The sequence below is a fragment of the Balaenoptera physalus genome (genome assembly GCF_965194825.1).
Source record: "Balaenoptera physalus genome assembly, chromosome: 21".
Classification (NCBI taxonomy): Eukaryota; Metazoa; Chordata; class Mammalia; order Artiodactyla; family Balaenopteridae; genus Balaenoptera; species Balaenoptera physalus.
In genome coordinates this window covers 35,633,596-35,654,344 of record NC_138902.1, presented here as the reverse complement: position 1 = coordinate 35,654,344, position 20,749 = coordinate 35,633,596, and the positions used below count along the sequence as shown (strand labels likewise).

Genomic DNA, 20,749 nt, shown 5'->3' with positions numbered 1-20,749 from the left:
CACTCTCTTTCTCTCCTTCTGGGATTCGAATGATAAGATGTTGGGCCTTTTGTTTTTGACCCACAAGTCCCTGAGGTTTTGTTCACTTTTTTTTCCGTTGTGTTTTCTCTCTGCTGTTCAGTGTGGGCGAATTCTATAGACCTATTCTCAAGTTAACATGTCATTGTGCATCTCCACTCTACTTACTATAAGCCCATCTAGTTACTTTTAATTTCTGTTATTGTATTTTTACTCCTGTAATTTCCATTTGGTTCTTTTTTGTAACTTCTCTTTCTTTGCTAGGATCGTCTGTTTGTTTGTTTGTTTGTTTATTTGATTGCAGAGAATTTGTAAATGATTGAAACATTTACACAATGGCTGTTTTAAAATCCTTGTCAGGTAATTTCAACATCTGATTCATTTTAGGTATTGTCAGTTGGTTGTCTTTTCTCGTTGAAGTTGTGATTTTCTTGGTTCTTGGTATGATAATTGGACCCAGGCTGTTTCGTCTATCATGTTAGGATGTACTGGGAATTATATAAACCTCTTATTTTAGCAGGCAGTCACCCTGGCTAGACTTAACACGCAGTTCTCGGCCAACTTGTGTCGGCTGGGGTTCCAGTGACAGGCTCACTGTCACAGCATGTACGGCATTGTCGGGGTCTGCTTGGTTGATTGGTGCCCGTGGGACTCACACTCGTCCTTGCTGGTGGGGAGGGGTTGGTGGGAACCCCCATCACTGCTCCCCTCCTGCATCTCACCCCTTGTCCCCTCACCCCTCCCTCTGCCCCTATCTCTGGGAGGGAAGGGGCATCTCAGTCTCAGATTGGCAGAGACAGAGTCTTCCTGGATTGGGTCACTGGTGTGGCTGGTCTCTCTCATAGGTTCTGCTGCCTCTGTTTCTTTACTCAGAAAAGGGAGGCTCAGGCCCTGGGGAAGGTGAAGGCTTGCCCTGGACACCTGTGGTTACCAAGGTCCCTTCATTCGTCCCCCATGCTGGTGGTGCCGGTCTTCCTTATGTCGTTTGAGGGATACCCCTTGCATCCCCGTGAGGATGGAGCTTACCTGGAGCCTTCTGTTGCCCGGTCAGGGTTCAGGAAGCACCAGGTCTGGTGGTCCTCTGTTTTGGGGGGGGCACGCAGGCAGCCTGCACTGCGTTGGTTCTCTGACCCTGGAGCCAGAGAACCCCAGCTTGCCTTCAGAGTCCTCTTCTGGTTGTGTCTTGTGCCATTTTGAGGGTTCATACCTGAGCTTATCAAGGAAGAGAATGGAAAAAAATGTGTCCGTGTCCATATACTTTTAAATCGTCTGGGCTGCACTCAGTAACAGAAGCCTGTAAAATAACTTCATTATGGGCCTTAGTAAACTTTTTTTTCTTTGAAGTGAAAGATAGAAGTTTGGATTAGATATTTTGTCTACCGCTCCACATAGAAAGGCTTAACAATTCTGATACTGTTTAGTGGGATTAACCTGGTGATGGCAGACCATTGATGTAACTAACGTCATCTTCTATGCCACCTGGCTAGAATGGATTCCAGCACGGTGAATAAAAGCTGTCGCATTTGAATGAAATGTGTGCAGGAGTCCCACTCACTGAAAAGCTTGCTCTAATTTCACGTTGGTGCCAGTGGGGAAATTCTATCAGCTTCAGTGTATGTACTGTTGATCTCCAGGTTTAACTTTATATATAATAATATGATCATTTATTCTATAAAACCACTGCCTTGACTGATTTTTCAAAGTCAACTTGAGGTAAAAGAGTTCTGTTCCTCTCCACCTGTTCAGCTCTCTGTTCCGGTACATGTCGTGTAAATAGACGTGTTGCCTGTAAGTCCCCTGCACGAGGAGCCAGCTTGGATGCTGGTGGATCGAGAACCTTTAACTCTCATCAGGGCTGCCTTCAGGCGGATTTGCTCTCCGGGTCTGGTCAATATCGCACATAAAGATGTGCAAAACCTCAGATTACAAGCATATCCTTCCAAGACCAGAATTTAAATCCCTGCTGCCTCAGTATGTTTAATGATGAAGTCAACTTATGACTCTGGTTCTGCCACCTTTTACCAAGGTTTGTATCAGGGCATCTCTGACTCTTCCTGAAGGCATTTTACTCCATCCCTGGGGTGCATGGTTCTCGTCAGGTGCTGCACAGATCACACACTGTGTCTTAACCTCTCCTTATTAGTCTCCGGCACACACTGTATTAACCCAATCAAGGCAAACAGCCAACTAACATTTATATTTTAAATAACTCTGCATTTCCTGTACTTTCTCAGAATTTATGAAATTTATTGATATTAAAAACATGCAAAGACTTCAAAATAGGTCAATTTTAGGTCAGGTTTTAACTTGTGAGTAACATTTACTTTCTAACTGCCCAATTTGCAATTGAAAGGAGTGCTTTAAAGGTTCCCACACCACTTTCCTTTCAGGTACCTGCCAGTAAGATGCAGGTCTGATGTGCTCCAGGTGTTACTTTGCATCAAATTCATACTTTGTGGCATACTCAGAGTTTTGTTTTTTTTTTAATCTCCAGGTTTGAACAAATTATTTCTTTAATGAATATGTAGTAAAATAGACTCTCTGGAGTACAGACCTATAAGTATTAATACATGTATAGATTTGTATAATGACCAGCAAAATCAGGATACAGAAGTTTGTCACCCCTCAAAACTGTGCTTTCTCTTTGTAGTGATACCCTCTCCCACCTTAAACCGTGAACCACTGATCTGTTATCCATCATTATAGTTTGTCTTTCTGAGAATATCACATAAATAGAATTATACACTGTGTATTCTTTAAGACTGCAAGTGGGAATGTAAAATGGTACAGCCATTCTGGAAAACAGTTTGGCAGTTTCATACGAAGTTAAGTATTTATCATGTAATCTGGCCACCCCATTCCCAGGTATTTACCCTAGAGAAATAAAATTTGCCCTACATGAATAGAGTTAACTCTATTCATAATTGCCAAACAACTGGAAACAACGTAAATGTCCTTGGACAGGTGAATAGATAGACACACCTTGGTATATTCATACAAGGAAGTTCTGTTCATCAGTACCAAGGAACAAACTACTGACACACACAGCAATGTGGGAATTGCATGGTGCTGTGCTGAGTGAAAGCACTCAGTTTGATTTCACAATCCCTTTCCAGCAGATGTATTTCATGTATGTGAGGATAGAACTGTTGAATCATTTAACAAGGGCCAAAAAGAAGACCTGTCCAGAAATGAGATGGCTTTCGTATACAATGTAATGTTAGTAGCAACCAAAGCATCATGAAGTTACTGCCTCACATGGGTGCAGTTAAGCTTTAAAGAACAATGACCATTTTCACGTGAAAGACTTTAGCTGTTCTCTCAATGCAGTATGCCCTGGTTGTAGGGAAGGAACAAACACATAATCAAAAGTCATTTCCTTCCTTTTGGGTTAATGATTCAATACGCTGGAACATACAGTCAGAGATACTGCTGATTTCAGTTCAGTACTGATCCTGATTGCAAGCAGGCATATCAAACCGCTGAGGTTAAGACAGCTCGAGCATGGTTGAACTCTATCAAAAAGATAAGAGAATTTTAGGTCTGAATGATTCCTTGAAGGTAATTTAATACAGTTATTTCCCAGATGAAGAAACTGACATAGATGTAAAATAATTTAGCTAAAACCACAGGGTAAATTAAAGACAGAGCTTCAACAGAACCTCAAATACCAAGTCCTTGGTATGCTAAGATCAAACAAAAATTTAAATCATTAGTTGGAGATATTCCTATGAAATTTAAACATGTAGATATTTAATGAATTTTAATGGGGATTAATTTACATTTTCATTTATGCAATTGTTCAGAGAAATGGTGCATTTTATACGCAAGAGTCTGGGGATTAAAGGCCAAGTGACATCAGCTTGCACTCAAGAAGGTTTAGAATTTGGTAGGAGAAGGAGGAAGTAGATGCCTGTGAATGTTTGTCTTTGGTGAGGTGTATGCAGGGTTCTCCAATGACCTGGAGAAAAAAAAGACCTGCATCACCTAAGGGAGTTAAGAAATGCCAAGTGAGAATCCTCAAATACTGTAAGAACTCCTTATCCAGGGAGCATAGGTACTCCAGGCAGTGATTTCAAGATTTGCCAAAAACCTGGAGGCAGAGAAATTCCAATATTTTTGGAGAACGGTTAAAAACGCCAGCATGGTTGGAGCAACAGGTTGAGAAATGGGAGGGGAGGGCAGTGGGGACCTGGCACCTCCAATATGATGGCTCTGTTTCCCAAAGGCAGTTTTATTATCGTTTTCTAGCAAGTCAAATTTCTTAGCGACTCATTGGAATAATTTTATTTTTAAGTTTACTTTAAAACACTATGTACTAGAAAGTCATTTTGGGAGAAAATAAAACTGCTTTAAAGAAAGCAATTATAGCTTACGTGTTATGATGGCTGTTAAAGTATTTTACCAAAACTAGCATTTATTTTATTTTTCAGTTATGGAAACAAAAAATCCTGTTTCCAACAGATAAACAGTTGCACAGGGTAACAATATTTGCTTCATTATTTTAAACATTTTTTTTCCATTGGTGCTAGCAAACTAAAATACTTATAGAAAAAAGAAAGAGGAACAAAAAGGGAAATATTTTCTTTTGTTTTAAATAATTCTAAAATAATTTTGTAAAATTTAAAAAAATTAACACAAAAATACTTTTTGAATGTTCAAGTAATTTTTTAAGCATGTTAAATAATTAATTGTACCAAGCTGTCTTACAGTCATTTTCATAAATACAGCAGTCACTTAAGTATCAGGCTTAAATTCTAAAACTTGAGCAATGCAAGTCATCTTTATTTTTATTCTTTTCTAATAAATTAAAAAAAAAAATTGGCCACTCTGTGCAGCCTGCGGGATCTTAGTTCGCAGGCCAGTGTTCAAACCCGTACCCCCTGCAGTGGAAACGTGGAAATTTAATCACTGGACCACTAGGGAAGTCCCACAAATCATCTTAATTTGACTTCGATTGAAGCAACTTTGTAGTGTAGCCAGGTACCTGCTTATTTAGTTTTATGTGAATCAATAGACTAACATAAAACTGTATTAAAATAAAGTCCAGTGCAGAAATAAAATAAATTCAAATATTTACACTCAGAGGTATTTCTGAAGTAGTTAACTTGACAGTATAAATCTTTTCAGTGTGTGAAAAATTTCTACATGATAAGTTTTTAACAACTTAAAATTAAATCAAAGGTAGGGGGGAAGTGATAAAAGAATCAGGATAAATTAGGAGGCTACTTCAGTGATGTTGCTATGAGACACTCAAACTGAGAAAGTGGAGACAGAAAGAAGTGGTAAAAGTGTGGAAGAGGTAAAATTATATGGCTTGTTGATGAATGATGAAACGTATAAATGCATATATTTATAGTCTGTGGACTGTGACATAAGAAGGGGTAAGCACTGAGAAATCAGCAACCTTGAAATGAAGTCTGGAATCCTTCTGAAGACTGATTGAATCAAGGTGGTCACTCTCACTGCCAGAAGAAAATTAAATCCTCCAAGAAGGAAGATAACAACACACATAGCTTCTATGATGGCATAACACAAAGTCTAGCATTCAACCAAAATGTCTAGAAATAACACCCAATGACCCAAAACCAAGAGACAGACAATACAAAAGGATATCCAGATATTATAGTTATCACTAAGGGACTTTGATAATTAACTATGATTTATATATTTAAGAATATAAATAAAATGATCCAGAATTTTGCCAGAAAAACCGGAATTCATAACAAACCAAATGAAAGTTTTAAGAATTAAAAAATACAACATCTGAAATGAAGAACTCAATAGATGTGGCTTGACCTGGAAGATAGATTAGTAGAAAATATTCAACCTGAAGCAGAAAAAAAATGTACAGAAAACGTGTGTAATTGGTATTGAAGAAGAGAAAGAGAGAGAAAATGGGACGTAACTAATCTTTGAAGACATTATCACCAAGAATTTTCCAATATTGACAACAGACATCAGGATAGAGATTGAAGAAATTCTACAAGACAGTAGGCATAATACAAGAAAAACAGCCTGGCACATTATAATAAATCTTCTGAAAAACAGGACAAGGAAAGATCTTACAAGTAGTATAAACAAAGAAACGTTATTTTCAAAATGGCAAATACAAGATCAATAGAAGTTTTCTCAATATAAAGTAAAAAAAAGTAAAAAGACAACAGAATGATATCTTTGAAGTCTTGGGGGAAAGAAACAAGCTGTTAGATTAAAGGGACAATTTAAAAAATTGACTAATCAAAAAAGAAAAAAACAAGAAAAATGAACTTTTATTAGTAATTATATTCTAAATAAAAGGGTAAAATCTCTGATTAGATAAAAGTAATATAAATAAAATAAATCAACAATAATGTAAAACAAGTATTTGATGCTTACATAAACAAACATGAAATATTTATATACATAGAACAGTTGAAAGCAAAAGGCTAGAAAAAGATACTCCTTGTAAGGACTAACCAACAGAAGAAAGAATGGTATAGGTTTATAATTATAATTCAAAGAAGACATTAATGCCAGACATTCATGCTTTGTGCCTTTTTTGGTATGTTACACTTCAATGCAATCTATGCATAGGGGGAAAAAAAAATCTCTCTTCAAACAAGCAAACAGAACAACCAAACATAAGGGAACAGTCTTTGAAATGAAGACAAATCTTCAGAAAGAAGTACATATTCATATTTCATGAGTGCACATCACTCACTGAAATACTTCTTTTTTTTTCAATTTGTATGTAATACTGCGTGAGTTCCTTCACGTGTAATAGGCGTTGTTCATCTTCCTCTGAAGAATCCGGTACACTGTAGCGCCTCAGGTGAGAAGGTTGTGTTGATTCACAAATGATGTGATTGATGGGGCAAATCCTGTGCACATATCCCTGAAACAACTTTGCTGAAAGCAAAGCTTCCTCTTTGATTAGAGGCATTTGTTTTGGTTGAATTGATTTTTTTCTTAAACTTTTTCTCTTTAAACATGCTTTTCTGTCAGCTCGTTGACTTCAGTCAGTGGATTGAGTGTTTCTTCTCACTGGCTGACGGCAGCTGCTGTGTGACTGTTTTTTTTTTTTTTTATATATCTTTATTGGAGTATAATTGCTTTACAATGGTGTGTTAGTTTCTGCTGTATAAAAAAGTGAATCAGCTATACATATATCCCCATATCTCCTCCCTCTTGCATCTCCCTCCCACCTTCCACATCCCACCCCTCTAGGTGGAAACAGAGCACTGAGGTGATCTCCCTGTGCTATGCGGCTGCTTCCCACTAGCTATCTATTTTACATTTGGTAGTGTGTATCTGTCCATGCCACTCTCTCACTTCGTCCCAGCTTACCCTTCTGCCTCTCCGTGTCCTCAAGTCCATTCTCTACGTCTGCGTCTTTATTCCTGTCCTGCCCGTAGGTTCTTCAGAACCATTTTTTTTTTTTTTTTAGATTCCATGTATATGTGTTAACATATGGTATTTGTTTTTCTCTTTCTGACTTATTTCACTCTGTATGACAGACTCTAGGTCTATCCACCTCATTACAAATACCTCCATTTCATTTCTTTTTATGGCTGAATAATATTCCATTGTATATATGTGCCACATCTTCTTTATCCATTCATCTGTTGACGGACACTTAGGTTGCTTCCATGTCCTGGCTATTGTAAATAGAGCTGCAGTGAACATTTTGGTACATGACTCTTTTTGAATTATGGTTTTCTCAGGGTATATGCCCAGTAGTGGGATTGCTGGGTCGTATGGTAGTTCTATTTTTAGTTTTTTAAGGAACCTCCATACTGTTCTCCATAGTGGCTGTATCAGTTTACATTCCCACCAACAGTGCAAGAGGATTCCCTTTTCTCTACACCCTCTCCAGCATTTATTATTTGTAGATTTTTTGATGAAGGCCATTCTGACTGGTATGAGGTGATACTTCATTGTAGTTTTGATTTGCATTTCTCTTATGATTAGTTATGTTGAGCTTCTTTTCATGTGCCTCTTGGCCAGCTGTATATCTTCCTTGGTGAAATGTCTGTTTAGGTTTTCCACCCATTTTTTTAATTGAGTTGTTTGATTTTTTGATATTGAGCTGCATGAGCTTTTTGGAAATTTTGGAGATTAATCCTTTGTCAGTTGCTTCATTTGCAAATATTTTCTCCCATTCTGAGGATTGTCTTTTTGTCTTGTTTATGGTTTCCTTTGCTTTGCAAAAGCTTTTAAGTTTCATTAGCTCCCATTTGTTTATTTTTGTTTTTATTGCCATTTCTCTAGGAGGTGGGTCAAAAAGGATCTTGCTGTGATTTATGTCATAGAGTGTTCTGCCTATGTTTTCCTTTAAGAGTTTTATAGTGTCTGGCCTTACATTTAGGTCTCTAATCCATTTTGAATTTATTCTTGTTTATGGTGTTGAGGGAGTTTTCTAATTTCATTCTTTTACATGTAGTTGTCCAGTTTCCCCAGCACCACTTATTGAAGAGGCTGTCTTTTCTCCACTGTATATTCTTGCCTCCTTTATCAAAGATAAGGTGACCATATGTTTGTGGGTTTGTCTCTGGGCTTTCTATCCTGTTCCATTGATCTATATTTCTGTTTTTGTGCCAGTACCATACTGTCTTCATTACTGTAGCTTTGTAATATAGTGTGAATTCAGGGAGCCTGATTCCTCCAGCTCTGTTTTTCTTTCTCAAGATGGCTTTGGCTATTGGGGGTCTTTTGTGTTTCCATACAAATTGTGAAATTTTTTGTACTATTTCTGTGAAGAATGTCATTGGTAGTTTGATAGGGATTGCATTGAATCTGTAGATTGCTTTGGGTAGTATAGTCATTTTCACAATGTTGATTCTTCCAATCCAAGTACATGGTATATCTCTCCCAACTGTTTGTATCATCTTTAATTTCTTTCATCAATGTCTTATAGTTTTCTGCATACAGGTCTTTTGTCTCCCTAGGTAGGTTTATTCCTAGGTATTTTATTCTTTTTGTTGCAGTGGTAAATGGGAGTGTTTCCTTAATTTCTCTTTCAGATTTTTCATCATTAGTGTATAGGAATGCAAGAGATTTCTGTGCATTTATTTTGTATCCTGCTACTTTACCAAATTCATTGATTAGCTCTAGTAGTTTTCTGGTGGCATCCTTAGGATTCTCTATGTGTAATATCATGTTATCTGCAAACAGTGACAGTTTTACTTCTTCTTTTCTAATTTGGTTTCCTTTTATTTCGTTTTCTTCTCTGATTTCTGTGGCTAAAACTTCCAAAACTATGTTGAATAATAGTGGTGAGAGTGGGCAACCTTGTCTTGTTCTGATCTTAGTGGAAAAGGTTTCAGTTTTTCACCATTGAGAATGATGTTGGCTGCGGTTTGTCATATATGACCTTTATTATGTTGAGGTAAGTTACCTCTGTGCCCACTTTCTGGAGGGTTTTTATCATAAATGGGTGTTGAATTATGTCAAAAGCTTTTTCTGTATCTATTGAGATGATCATATGGTTTTTCTCCTTCAATTTGTTAATATGGTTTATCACATTGATTGATTGCGTATCCCCCACTTGATCATGGTGTATGAACCTTTTAACGTGCTGTTGAATTCTGTTTGCTATTATTTTGTTCGGATTTTTGCGTCTATGTTCATCAGTGATATTGGCCTGTAGTTTTTGTTTTTTGTGACATCTTTGTCTGGTTTTGGTATCAGGGTGATGGTGGCCTCATAGAATGAGTTTGGGAGTGTTCCTCCCTCTGCATAATTTTGGAAGTGTTTGAGAAGGATAGGTGTTAGCTCTTCTCTAAACTTTTGATAGAATTTGCCTGTGAAGCCATCAGGTCCTGGACTTTTGTTTGTTGGAAGATTTTAAATCACAGTTTCAATTTCAGTGCTTGTGATTGATCTGTTTATATTTTCTGTTTCATCCTGGTTCAGTCATGGAAGGTTGTGCTTTTCTAAGAATTTGTGCATTTCTTCCAGGTTGTCCATTTTATTGCCATATAGTTGCTTGTAGTAATCTCTCATGATCCTTTGTATTTCTGCAGTGTAAGTTGCTACTTCTTTTTCATTTCTAATTCTATTGATTTGAGTCTTCTCCCTTTTTTTCTTTATGAGTCTGGCTAATGGTTTATCAATTTTGTTTATCTTCTCAAAGAACCAGCTTTTAATTTTATTGATCTCTGCTCTCGTTTCCTTCATTTATTTTTCATTTATTTCTGATCTGATTTTATGATTTCTTTCCTTCTGCTAACCTTGGGGTTTTTTGTTCTTTCTCTAATTGCTTTAATTGTAAGTTTAGGTTGTTTATTTCAGATGTTTCTTGTTTCCTGAGGTAGGATTGTATTGCTATAAACTTCCCTCTTAGAACTGCTTTTGCTATATCCCATAGGTTTTTGGTTGTCGTGTTTTCGTTGTCATTTGCAGGTATTTTTTGATTTCCTGTTTGATTTCTTCAGTGATCTCTTGGTTGTTTAGTAGTGTATTGTTTAGCCTCCACGTGTTTGTATTTTTTAGAGATTTTTTCCTGTAATTGATATCTAGTCTTATAGTGCTGTGGTTGGAAAAGATACTTGATATGATTTCAGTATTCTTAAATTTACCAAAGCTTGATTTGTGACCCAAGATATGATCTATCCTGGAGAATGTTCCATGAGCACTTGAGAAGAAAGTGTATTCTGGATGGAATGTCCTATAAATATCAACTAAGTCCATCTTGTTTAATGTCATTTAAATCTTGTGTTTCCTTATTTATTTTCATTTTGGATGATCTGTCCATTGGTGAAAGTGGAGTGTTAAAGTCCCCTACTATGATTGTGTTCCTGTCGATTTCCCCTTTTATGGCTGTTAACATTTGCCTTATGTATTGAGGTGCTCCTATGTTGGGTGCGTAAATATTTACAATTGTTATATTTTCTTCTTTGATCAATCCCTTGATCATTATGTAGTGTCCTTCATCTCTTGTAATAGTCTTTCTTTTAAAGTCTGTTTCGTCTGATATGAGAATTGCTACTCCAGCTTTCTTTTGATTTCCATTTGCATGGAATATCTTTTTCCATCCTCTCACTTTCAGTCTGTATGTGTCCCTAGGTCTGAAGTGGGTCTCTTGTAGACAGCATATATACGGGTCGTGTTTTTGTATCTATTCAGCTAGTCTGTGTCTTTTGGTTGGAGCATTTAATCCATTTATATTTAAGGTAGTTATTGATATGTATGTTCCTATTACCATTTTCTTAATTGTTTTGGGTTTGTTATTGTAGGTCTTTTCCTTCTCTTGTGTTTCCTGCCTAGAGAAGTCCCCTTAGCATTTGTTGTAAAGATGGTTTGGTGGTGCTGAAATCCATTAGCTTTTGCTTGTCTGTAAAGGTTTTAATTTCTCTGTCAAGTCTGAATGAGATCCTTGCTGGGTAGAGTAATCTTCGTTGTAGGTTTTTCCCTTTCATCACTCTAAATATGTCCTGCCACTCCCTTCTGGCTTGCAACGTTTCTGCTGAAAGATCAGCCGTTAACCTTATGGGGATTCCCTTGTATGTTATTTGTTGCTTTTCCCTTGCTGCTTTTTAATATTTTTACTTTGTGTTTAATTTTTGATAGTTTGATTAACATGTGTCTTGGCGTGTTTCTCCTTGGATTTATCCTGTATGGGGCTCTCTGCGCTTCCTGGACTTGATTGACTATTTCCTTTCCCATATTAGGGAAGTTTTCAACTATAATCTCTTCAAATATTTTCTCAGTCCCTTTCTTTTTCTTTTCCTCTTCTGGGACCCCTATAATTCGAATGTTGGTGCATTTAATGTTTTCCTAGAGGTCTCTGAGACTATCCTCAATTCTTTTCATTCTTTTTTGTTTATTTTGCTCTGTGGTAGTTATTTCAACTATTTTATCTTCCAGGTCACTTATCTGTTCTTCTGCCTCAGTTATTCTGCTATTGATTCCTTTAGAGAATTTTTAATTCCATTTATTGTGTTGTTCATCATTGTTTGTTTGCTCTTTAGTTCTTCTAGGTCCTTGTTAAACATTTCTTGTAATTTCTCCATTCTATTTCCAAGGTTTTGGATCATCTTTACTATCATTACTCTGAATTCTTTTTCAGGTAGACTGCCTATTTCCTCTTTATTTCTTTGGTCTGGTGGGTTTTTACCTTGCTCCTTCATCTGCTGTGTGTTTCTCTGTCTTCTCATTTTGCTTAACTTACTGTTTTGGGGGTACCCTTTTCGCAGCCTGCTGGTTTGTAGTTCCCGTTGTTTTTGGTGTCTGCCCCCAGTGGGTAAGGTTGGTTCAGTGGGTTGTATAGGCTTCCTGGCGAAGGGGACTGGTGCCTGTGTTCTGGTGGATGAAGCTGGATCTTGTCTTTCTGGTGGGCAGGACCACGTCCGGTGGTATGTTTTGGGGTGTCTGTGACCTTGTGATTTTAGGCAGCCTCTCTGCTAATGGGTGGGACTGTGTTCCTGTCTTGCTAGTTGTTTGGCATAGGGTGTCCAGCAGTGTAGCTTGCTGGTTATTGAGGGGAACTGGGTCTTAGCGTTGAGGTGGAGATCTCTGGGTCAGCTTTTGCCGTTTGATAATGCGTGGAGCTGTGAGGTCTCTGGTAGACCAATGTCCTGAATTTGGCTCTCCCACCTCAGAGGCTCAGGCCTGACACCCAGCCGGAGCACCAAGACCCTGTCAGCCACGTGGCTCAGAAGAAAAGGGAGAAAATAAATAAATAAATAAATAAATAAAATAATAAAATAAAATAGTTATTAAATAAAAAATAAAAAAATTATTAAAAATAAAAAAGTAATTAAAAAAAGAAAGAAAGAAAGAAGAGAGCAACCAAACCAAAAAAAGCAAATCCAGTGATAACAACTGCTAAAAACTATACAAAAAAAAAAAAACATGGACAAACAGAAACCTAGGACAAATTGTAAAAGTAAAGCTATACCGACAAAATCACACAAAGAAGCATACACATACACACTTACAAAAAGAGAAGAAAAAGGAAAAAATAATATATATATATAAAAAAAAAGAAGAGAGCAACCAAATCAATAAACAAATCTACCAATTACAATAAGCTCTAAATACTAAACTAAGATAAACATAAAACCAGAAACAAATTACACGCAGAAGGCAAACCCCAAATCTGCAGTTGCTCCCAAAGTCCACCGCCTCACTTTTGGGATGATTTGTTGTCTATTCAGGTATTCCAGAGATTCATGGTACATCAAGTTGATTGTGGAGATTTAATCCGCTGCTCCTGAGGCTTCTGGGAGAGATTTCCCTTTCTCTTCTTTGTTCGCACAGCTCCTGGGGTTCAGCTTTGGATTTGGTCCCGCCTCTGCATGTAGGTCGCCTGAGGACGTCTGTTCTTCACTCAGACAGGACGGGGTTAAAGGAGCAGCTGCTTCAGGGGCTCTGGCTCACTCAGGCTGGGGGGAGGGAGGGGTATGGGATGCGGGACGAGCCTGCGGCTGCAGATGCCAGTGTGATGTTGCACCAGCCTGAGGCGTGCCCTGCGTTCTCCCGGGGAAGTTGTCCCTGGATCACGGGACCCTGGCAGTGGTGGGCTGTACAAGCTCCCGGGAGGGGAGGTGTGGATAGTGACTTGTGCTTGCACACAGGCTTCTTGGTGGCGGCAGGAGCAGCCTTAGTGTTTCGTGCCCGTCTCTGGGGTCTGTGCTGATAGCCGCGGCTCACGCCCATCTCTGGAGCTCCTTTAAGCAGCACTCTTAATCCCCTCTCCTCGTGCACCCGAAACAATGGTTTCTTACCTCTTCGGCAGCTCTAGGCTTTTTCCAGGACCCCCTCCTGGCTAGCTGTGGGCACTAGCCCCCTTCAGGCTGTGTTCATGCAGCCAACCCCAGTCCTCTCCCCGGGATCTGATCTCCGAAGCCTGAGCCTCAGCTCCCAGCCCCCGCCCATCCTGGTGGGTGAGCAGACAAGCCTCTCGGGCTGGTGAGTGCTGGTCGGCACCGATCCTCTGTGCGGGAATCTCTCCGCTTTGCCCTCTGCACCCCTGTGGCTGCGCTCTCCTCCGTGGCTCCGAAGCTTCCCCCCCACCCACCCCCGTCTCCGCCCACGAAGGGGCTTCCTAGTACGTGGAAACTTTTCCTCCTTCACATCTCCCTCCCCAAGGGGCAGGTCCCGTCCCTATTCTTTTGTCTCTGTTTTTATTCTTTTTTCTTTTGCCCTACCCAGGTACGTGGGGAGTTTCTTGCCTTTTGGGAAGTCTGAGGTCTTCTGCCAGCGTTCAGTAGGTGTTCTGTAGGAGTTGTTCCACATATAGATGTATTTTTGATGTATTTGTGGGGAGGAAGGTGATCTCCACGTCTTACTCCTCTGCCATCTTGAAGGCCCCCCCTGACTGTTTTGTTAATACACAACGAATGCTTCACTGAAAATTCCATTCGCTGTGACCTGGACTTTAATATGCAGCTGGAAAGTTCCATACATTTGCCAAATCTGTGTCTGCTGTGCATGCAGTTTTCCTTGTCAATTATCTTATAATGTGTGGTTAACTTTGTTTTCCTGTGTCTGTGTGTGTGTGTGTGTGTGTGTGTGTGTGTATTTATATCCAAACTTTATTTAGAGTAGTTTTATATTCGGAGCAAAACTAAGAGGAAGGTACAGAGATGTACCCCCTGCCTGCACACATGCACAGCCTCCCCATTATTAATATCCCCCACCAAATGGTGCAACTTTTTACCAAGGATGAACCTGTGTGGACACCTCATCATCACCCAAAGTTCGTGGTTTACATTAGGGTTCACTCTTGATGTTGCAGTCTATGGGTTTGGACAAATGTATAATGACATGTATCCATCATTACAGTATCATACGAAGTATTTTCATTGCCCTAAAAATCCTCTGTGCTCCACCTGTTCATCCCTCCCACTTTCCAACCCATCAACCACTGATCTTTTTGCTGTCTCCATAGTTTCACCTTTTCTTTTCTAGAATGTCCTAGGGTTGGAATCATCCTGTATGTGGCCTTTTCAGATTGGTTTCTTTCACTTAGTGCATTTACATTTCCTCCATGTCATTTCATGGCCTGATAGCTCATTTCCTTTCAGTGCTAAAGATGATTCCATCCTATGATATAATTTTTGTGGTAAAGGCACATGATAATTCCAGACTGTCTAACCCAAGCATTATGTGAATGAACCAGAACTTTTCTCAGCTTAGACATGCTTTCCTATTAATGATGTGATGTTATATCACCACACAGCAGTAAGGCACATAGGGTGACCAACCCTCCCAGTTTGTCCAGTGCTGCCCCAGTTTTAGCACTGACAGTCCTGCACCCAGAGAAGAACTTCAGTGTCAGATAAATGGGAGGGTTGCTCACCCTAAGTCGATTGTTAAAATCAAAGATACAAATTCACAGTTATGATATAGAATAATTACTGTAAAAGGCCAATGATATTATGATTCAAATATGAATATGAATTACAGATGGCTATAGATTCTTTGAAGGAGGGTCTTGCTACCTATATATATCTATATCTATGGCTCGTCTGTTTAAGCAGCAGGATTCCCCCCACACCATGAAAGGAAAAGTGGAGATATTTGGTGCCTTAAACAATGGTTTTGACATTTCTTTTCTCTGCAGACTCACTGGATCCAGTGTTCCTGACCTTATTGTGAGTATGAGCAACCAGATGTGGCTACATCTACAGTCTGATGACAGCATTGCCTCGCCTGGATTTAAAGCTGTTTACCAAGGTATGGCCTGAACACACTTAGCAGCATTTAAAACCAGCTTTCCTGCAGAGGGCCAGGACCATTTTCTTTTTTGTTAAATTTTTTATTTATTTAATTATTTATTTTTTGGGCTGTGTTGGGTCTTCGTTTCTGTGCGAGGGCTTCCCCTAGCTGTGGCAAGCAGGGACCACTCTTCATCGCGGTGCGCGGGCCTCACTGTCACGGCCTGTCTTGTTGCGGAGCACAGGCTCCAGACGCGCAGGCTCAGCAGTTGTGGCTCACGGGCCTAGTTGCTCCGCGGCATGTGGGATCTTCCCAGACCAGGGCTCGAACCCGTGTCCCCTGCATTGGCAGGCAGATTCTCAACCACTGCGCCACCAGGGAAGCCCCCAGGACCATTTTCTATGTGTTAGATGTAAATAAAACTGACAAGTCAGAACAATGTTTAAAAATAAGGACTAATTATTTGCAACTTCTGTAATTAAAATTCTACTTATAGCTGGTTTTTGCAAGGGAGAAATGTTAACTTCTCGAAAGCTTGGCTCGCCGTTACTGTGGCAAAACGAAGAGTGAGATCAAGTATAACATGTAAGCCAGGAAATGTGTTCACACTTGTCGATCTTGGCATTTTAGCTCTTCCTGAGGGAAATTGTTATGCTTATAACTAAGGGAAGCATTTTGAACAAAGTATGAACTTGAGTGGCATCAACTTGATGAAGTTTATTACATATATCCTCAGGTACAAATGTGTGGGTTTCTAATGGAAGACAAGGAAATCTAGACAGAGTTGGAAAAAATCTACTAAGTACTTGTATACGAGAAAAATAACCTTGCTTTGAGAGTTATGAGTTATGCCTGCTCTGGGGAAGAGAGTGCTCCTTCAGGGAAGGTGGCTTCGTCTCTGAGTCACGAGAGGGTGAGGAGCCGCCACCCCAGTGAACCGTTTGCCGTGGTGAAGTAGCTGCTGTGCGGGTGACCAGGGCCCCGGGCTCTGTGTGCTGCCTCTTTAAACAGCCTCACCGGACTGTTCCACCTATATTGTTTCCTCTGGAGCTCCTAGGAAACACATCTTTTAACCGGAGCATATTGATTGGTATTTCTTAAAACGTTTCTTAATTATGAAAAACTTCAAAATGCAAACAGAAGTAGAAAGAATAATATAATGAACCTGAGATAACCTACATTTACAAACTTTTTTGCAAGGCTCCCAGATAGTCTGCTGTTGACTTGAGTATTGACTGTACCTGCAGGACACAGCTGCCCCATCCATGTGCTCCTCTAGATCGTCAGCCTCTACTCAGCCCTGCCTTTCCTCAAGTATCCTACATCTTTTGGGGAATCAGTGATACTTCCTTCTATTAGTCGTTCCCAAAAGGTTCCAGGCTCACAGGCAAACCTTTATTCAGTGACTACATCTTAAAAAAAATTAACTTCTCTCTTCCTATTCCCACCAAAAAAAGAGAAAACCCTGTCCCACTGCCACCCTCACAAAAACAAAATCAACAAACTGCTTACTGCTTCCAGGTTCTCAGAGGTTTAGTTCACATAACCCCCTTCTTGGGCACGTTGGTTTCCAAGGCGACAGGGCAGCAGCCAGGCTAGCCTAACCTGTCGTTCGGGGCACACCATGATCCACGGGCCAGTGTCTCTTGATTGCTAGAAACGGTAAAGAATGAGAATGAAACAAGGTAGAAGAGGAATCTGAGACGGGAATATGAAGAATAAAAATGATCTTCATGATCTTCCAACCTCAGGGCACCTAGAATAGCTGTCAGGAGGCACATCTGTTTTAACTGGCAAAAACACACACACACAAGAACACACAGACCATTTAACTTTCGATCTGTGCTTTCATGTTCTCTATGTCAGTAATTAAATAGTTTTGACTCAAGAAACACTTAAGAAGGCTTATGAGCATGCTAAATTCTTCCTTTGGGGTTATGCAAAAGCAAAATGGTGATGGATCACTGCTTAGACCATTCGTATATTTGACTAAAAGAAATAAATTGTTCTCCTGTGCCGAAGATGAAATGTGTCCCCAGATATGATACAATGAACTTACTAACAATGTTTTATAAATTATTATATAAAACTACTTATTTATGAAACTTAAAATATATATTTAAGCTGCCATTTTACATATACTGCCGTACTTTGAATAAACCACAACTAATTTGAAGTGATTTTCAGTAAGATTGAAAAGAACATATTCTTATCTTGAATTCAAGTTATAGTCATGAGAAGTCTTTTCAGAATCATTTTATACTATCTTACAAATACCTTCGCACTGATAGTTGATCAAAATTACCAGGACAATTTTAAACAGACAATTTTTTTTTTCACACACACACACTGTATTTTATTTTTACAAGAGATAAATAAACTGACACAAAGCATTTTAAATGGATGACCACAACAAAAGCAACAATGATTGCAATTACCAAACACAAAACACACTAATACTATGTCAGAATATTGATATTCAGTCCAGTAATGCTCCACTGTAACAGGTCCTTTACTTTGCAGTGAAAATTGATTTGTATATTTTTTGCCTCTGAGTCCTTGTGGGTTTTTTTTTTTTAATTCAAACAGAAAGTCACAAAAATTATAATCATCCTCATCAGTTCACTCAGTCCCATGTAATTAATTTTTTTTCATCTTGATCTTTTGTTAGTACTTTTATGAATTCATCAGTTTTCCATTAGAGTTCTGAAAATGCTTATTCATTCAGTTCAGCAGTATAGTCAGTTACCAGAAACCAGTGCTTGTCAGAGTCTTTTCCATGAACTCCTTGAACATGAAACAAGGAACATTTTTGCAAAAGCATCAGAGTACACACAGAACTGTCTGTAAATTACAAAAGACTTAAAAATGACCACGGTTAAAGATTTGATGAAAGTTCATAATAATGCAATTGACAAGGAAATGTAGTTATTTCTGAGATATACATTTTAAAGTAATAACTAGAATTACGACTTATAACATTATACCAGAACATACGATTTTTAGAAATTTCATGTAATGTCTGAAACATTTATATTAACATATTTCCATACAAATAACCCAAAGAAAGTTTAGTATTAGTTGTTTTTCTGCAGATTCTTATTAGTCATCAATTTTATACACATCAGTGTATACATGTCAATCCCAATTGCCCAATTCATCACACCACCATCCTCACCACTCTGCAATTTTCCCCCCTTGGTGTCCATACGTTTGTTCTCTACATCTGTCTCAACTTCTGCCCTGCAAACTGGTTCATCTGTACCATTTTTCTAGGTTCCACATACATGCGTTAATATACGATATTTGTTTTTCTCTTTCTGACTTACTTCACTCTGTATGACAGTCTCTAGGTCCATCCAGGTCTCAACAAATGACCCAATTTCGTTCCTTTTTATGGCTGAGTAATATTCCATTGTATATATGTACCACATCTTCTTTATCCACTCCTCTGTCGATGGGCATTTAGGTTGCTTCCATGACATGGCTATTGTAAATAATGCTGCAATGAACATTGGGGTGCATGTGTCTCTTTGAATTATGGTTTTCTCAGGGTATATGCCCAGTAGTGGGATTGCTGGATCATATGGTAATTCTATTTTTAGTTTTTTAAGGAACCTCCATACTGTTCTCCATAGTGGCTGTATCAATTTACAATCCCACCAACAGAGCAAGAGAGTTCCCTTTTCTCCACACCCTCTCCAGCATTTGTTGTTTGTAGATTTTCTGATGATGCCCATTCTAACTGGTGTGAGGTGATACCTCATTGAAGTTTTGATTTGCATTTCTCTAATAATTAGTGACACCGAGCAGCTTTTCATGTGCTTCTTGGCCATCTGTATGTCTTCTTTGGAGAAATGTCTATTTAGGTCTTCTGCCCATTTTTTGATTGGGTTGTTTGTTTTTTTACTATTGAGGTGCATGAGCTGTTTATATATTTTGGAGATTAATCCTTTGTCCATTGATTCGTTTGCAAATATTTTCTCCCATTCTGAGGGTTGTCTTTTCATCTTGTTTATGGTTTCCTTTGCTGTGCAAAAGCTTTGAAGTTTCATTAGGTCCCATTTGTTTATTTTTGTTTTTATTTCCATTACTCTAGGAGGTGGATCAAAAAAGATCTTGCTCTGATGTATGTCAAAGAGTGTTCTTCCTATGTTTTCCTCTAAATGTTTTATAGTGTCCGGTCTTACATTTAGGTCTCGAATCCATTTTGAGTTTATTTTTGTGTATGGTGTTAGGGAGTGTTCTAATTTCATTCTTTTACATGTAGCTGTCCAGTTTTCCCAGCACCACTTATTGAAGAGACTGTCTTTTCTCCATTGTGTATCTTTGCCTCCTTTGTCATAGATTAGTTGACCATAGGTGCATAGGTTTATCTCTGGGCTTTCTATCGTGTTCCATTGATCTATGTTTCTGTTTTTGTGCCAGTACCATATTGTCTTGATTACTGTAGCTTTGTAGTATAGTCTGAAGTCAGGGAGTCTGATTCCTCCAGCTCCATTTTTTTCCCTCAGGACTGCTTTGGCTATTCGGGGTCTTTTGTTTCTCCATACAAATTTAAGATGATTTGTTCTAGTTCCATAAAAAATGCCATTGGTAACTTCATAGGGATTGCATTGAATCTGTAGATTGCTTTGGGTAGTATAGTCATTTTCACAATATTGATTCTTCCAATCCAAGAACATGGTATATCTCTCCATCTGTTGGTATCATCTTTAATTTCTTTCATCAATGTCTTATAGTTTTCTGCATAAAGGTCTTTTGTCTCCCTAGGTAGATTTATTCCTAGGTATTTTATTCTTTTTGTTGCAATGGTAAATGGGAGTGTTTCCATAATTTCTCTTTCAAATTTTTCATCATTAGTGTATAAGGATGCAAGAGATTTCTGTGCATTAACTTTGTATCCTGCAACTTTACCAAATTCATTGATTAGCTCTAGTAGTTTTCTGGTGGCATTTTTAGGATTCTCTATGTATAGTATCATGTCATCTGCAAACAGTGACAATTTTACTTCTTCTTTTCCAATTTGTATTCCTTTTATTTCTTTTTCTTCTCTGATTGCCATGGCTAGGACTTCCAAAAC

At 38.7% G+C, this 20,749-nt stretch overlaps 1 protein-coding gene across 1 annotated transcript in view; it reads left to right on the top strand.

Moving 5' to 3' along the window:
- Positions 1 to 20,749, top strand: part of CSMD1 (CUB and Sushi multiple domains 1) — a gene marked incomplete at its 5' end in the record, with an annotated part of 1,822,885 nt that overhangs the window by 1,389,568 nt on the left and 412,568 nt on the right. Inside the window, one exon of the mRNA XM_082444064.1 lies at positions 15,572 to 15,684. Coding sequence (XP_082300190.1) covers positions 15,572 to 15,684 — 113 coding nt within the window. The remainder of the gene's footprint in view (positions 1 to 15,571; positions 15,685 to 20,749) is intronic.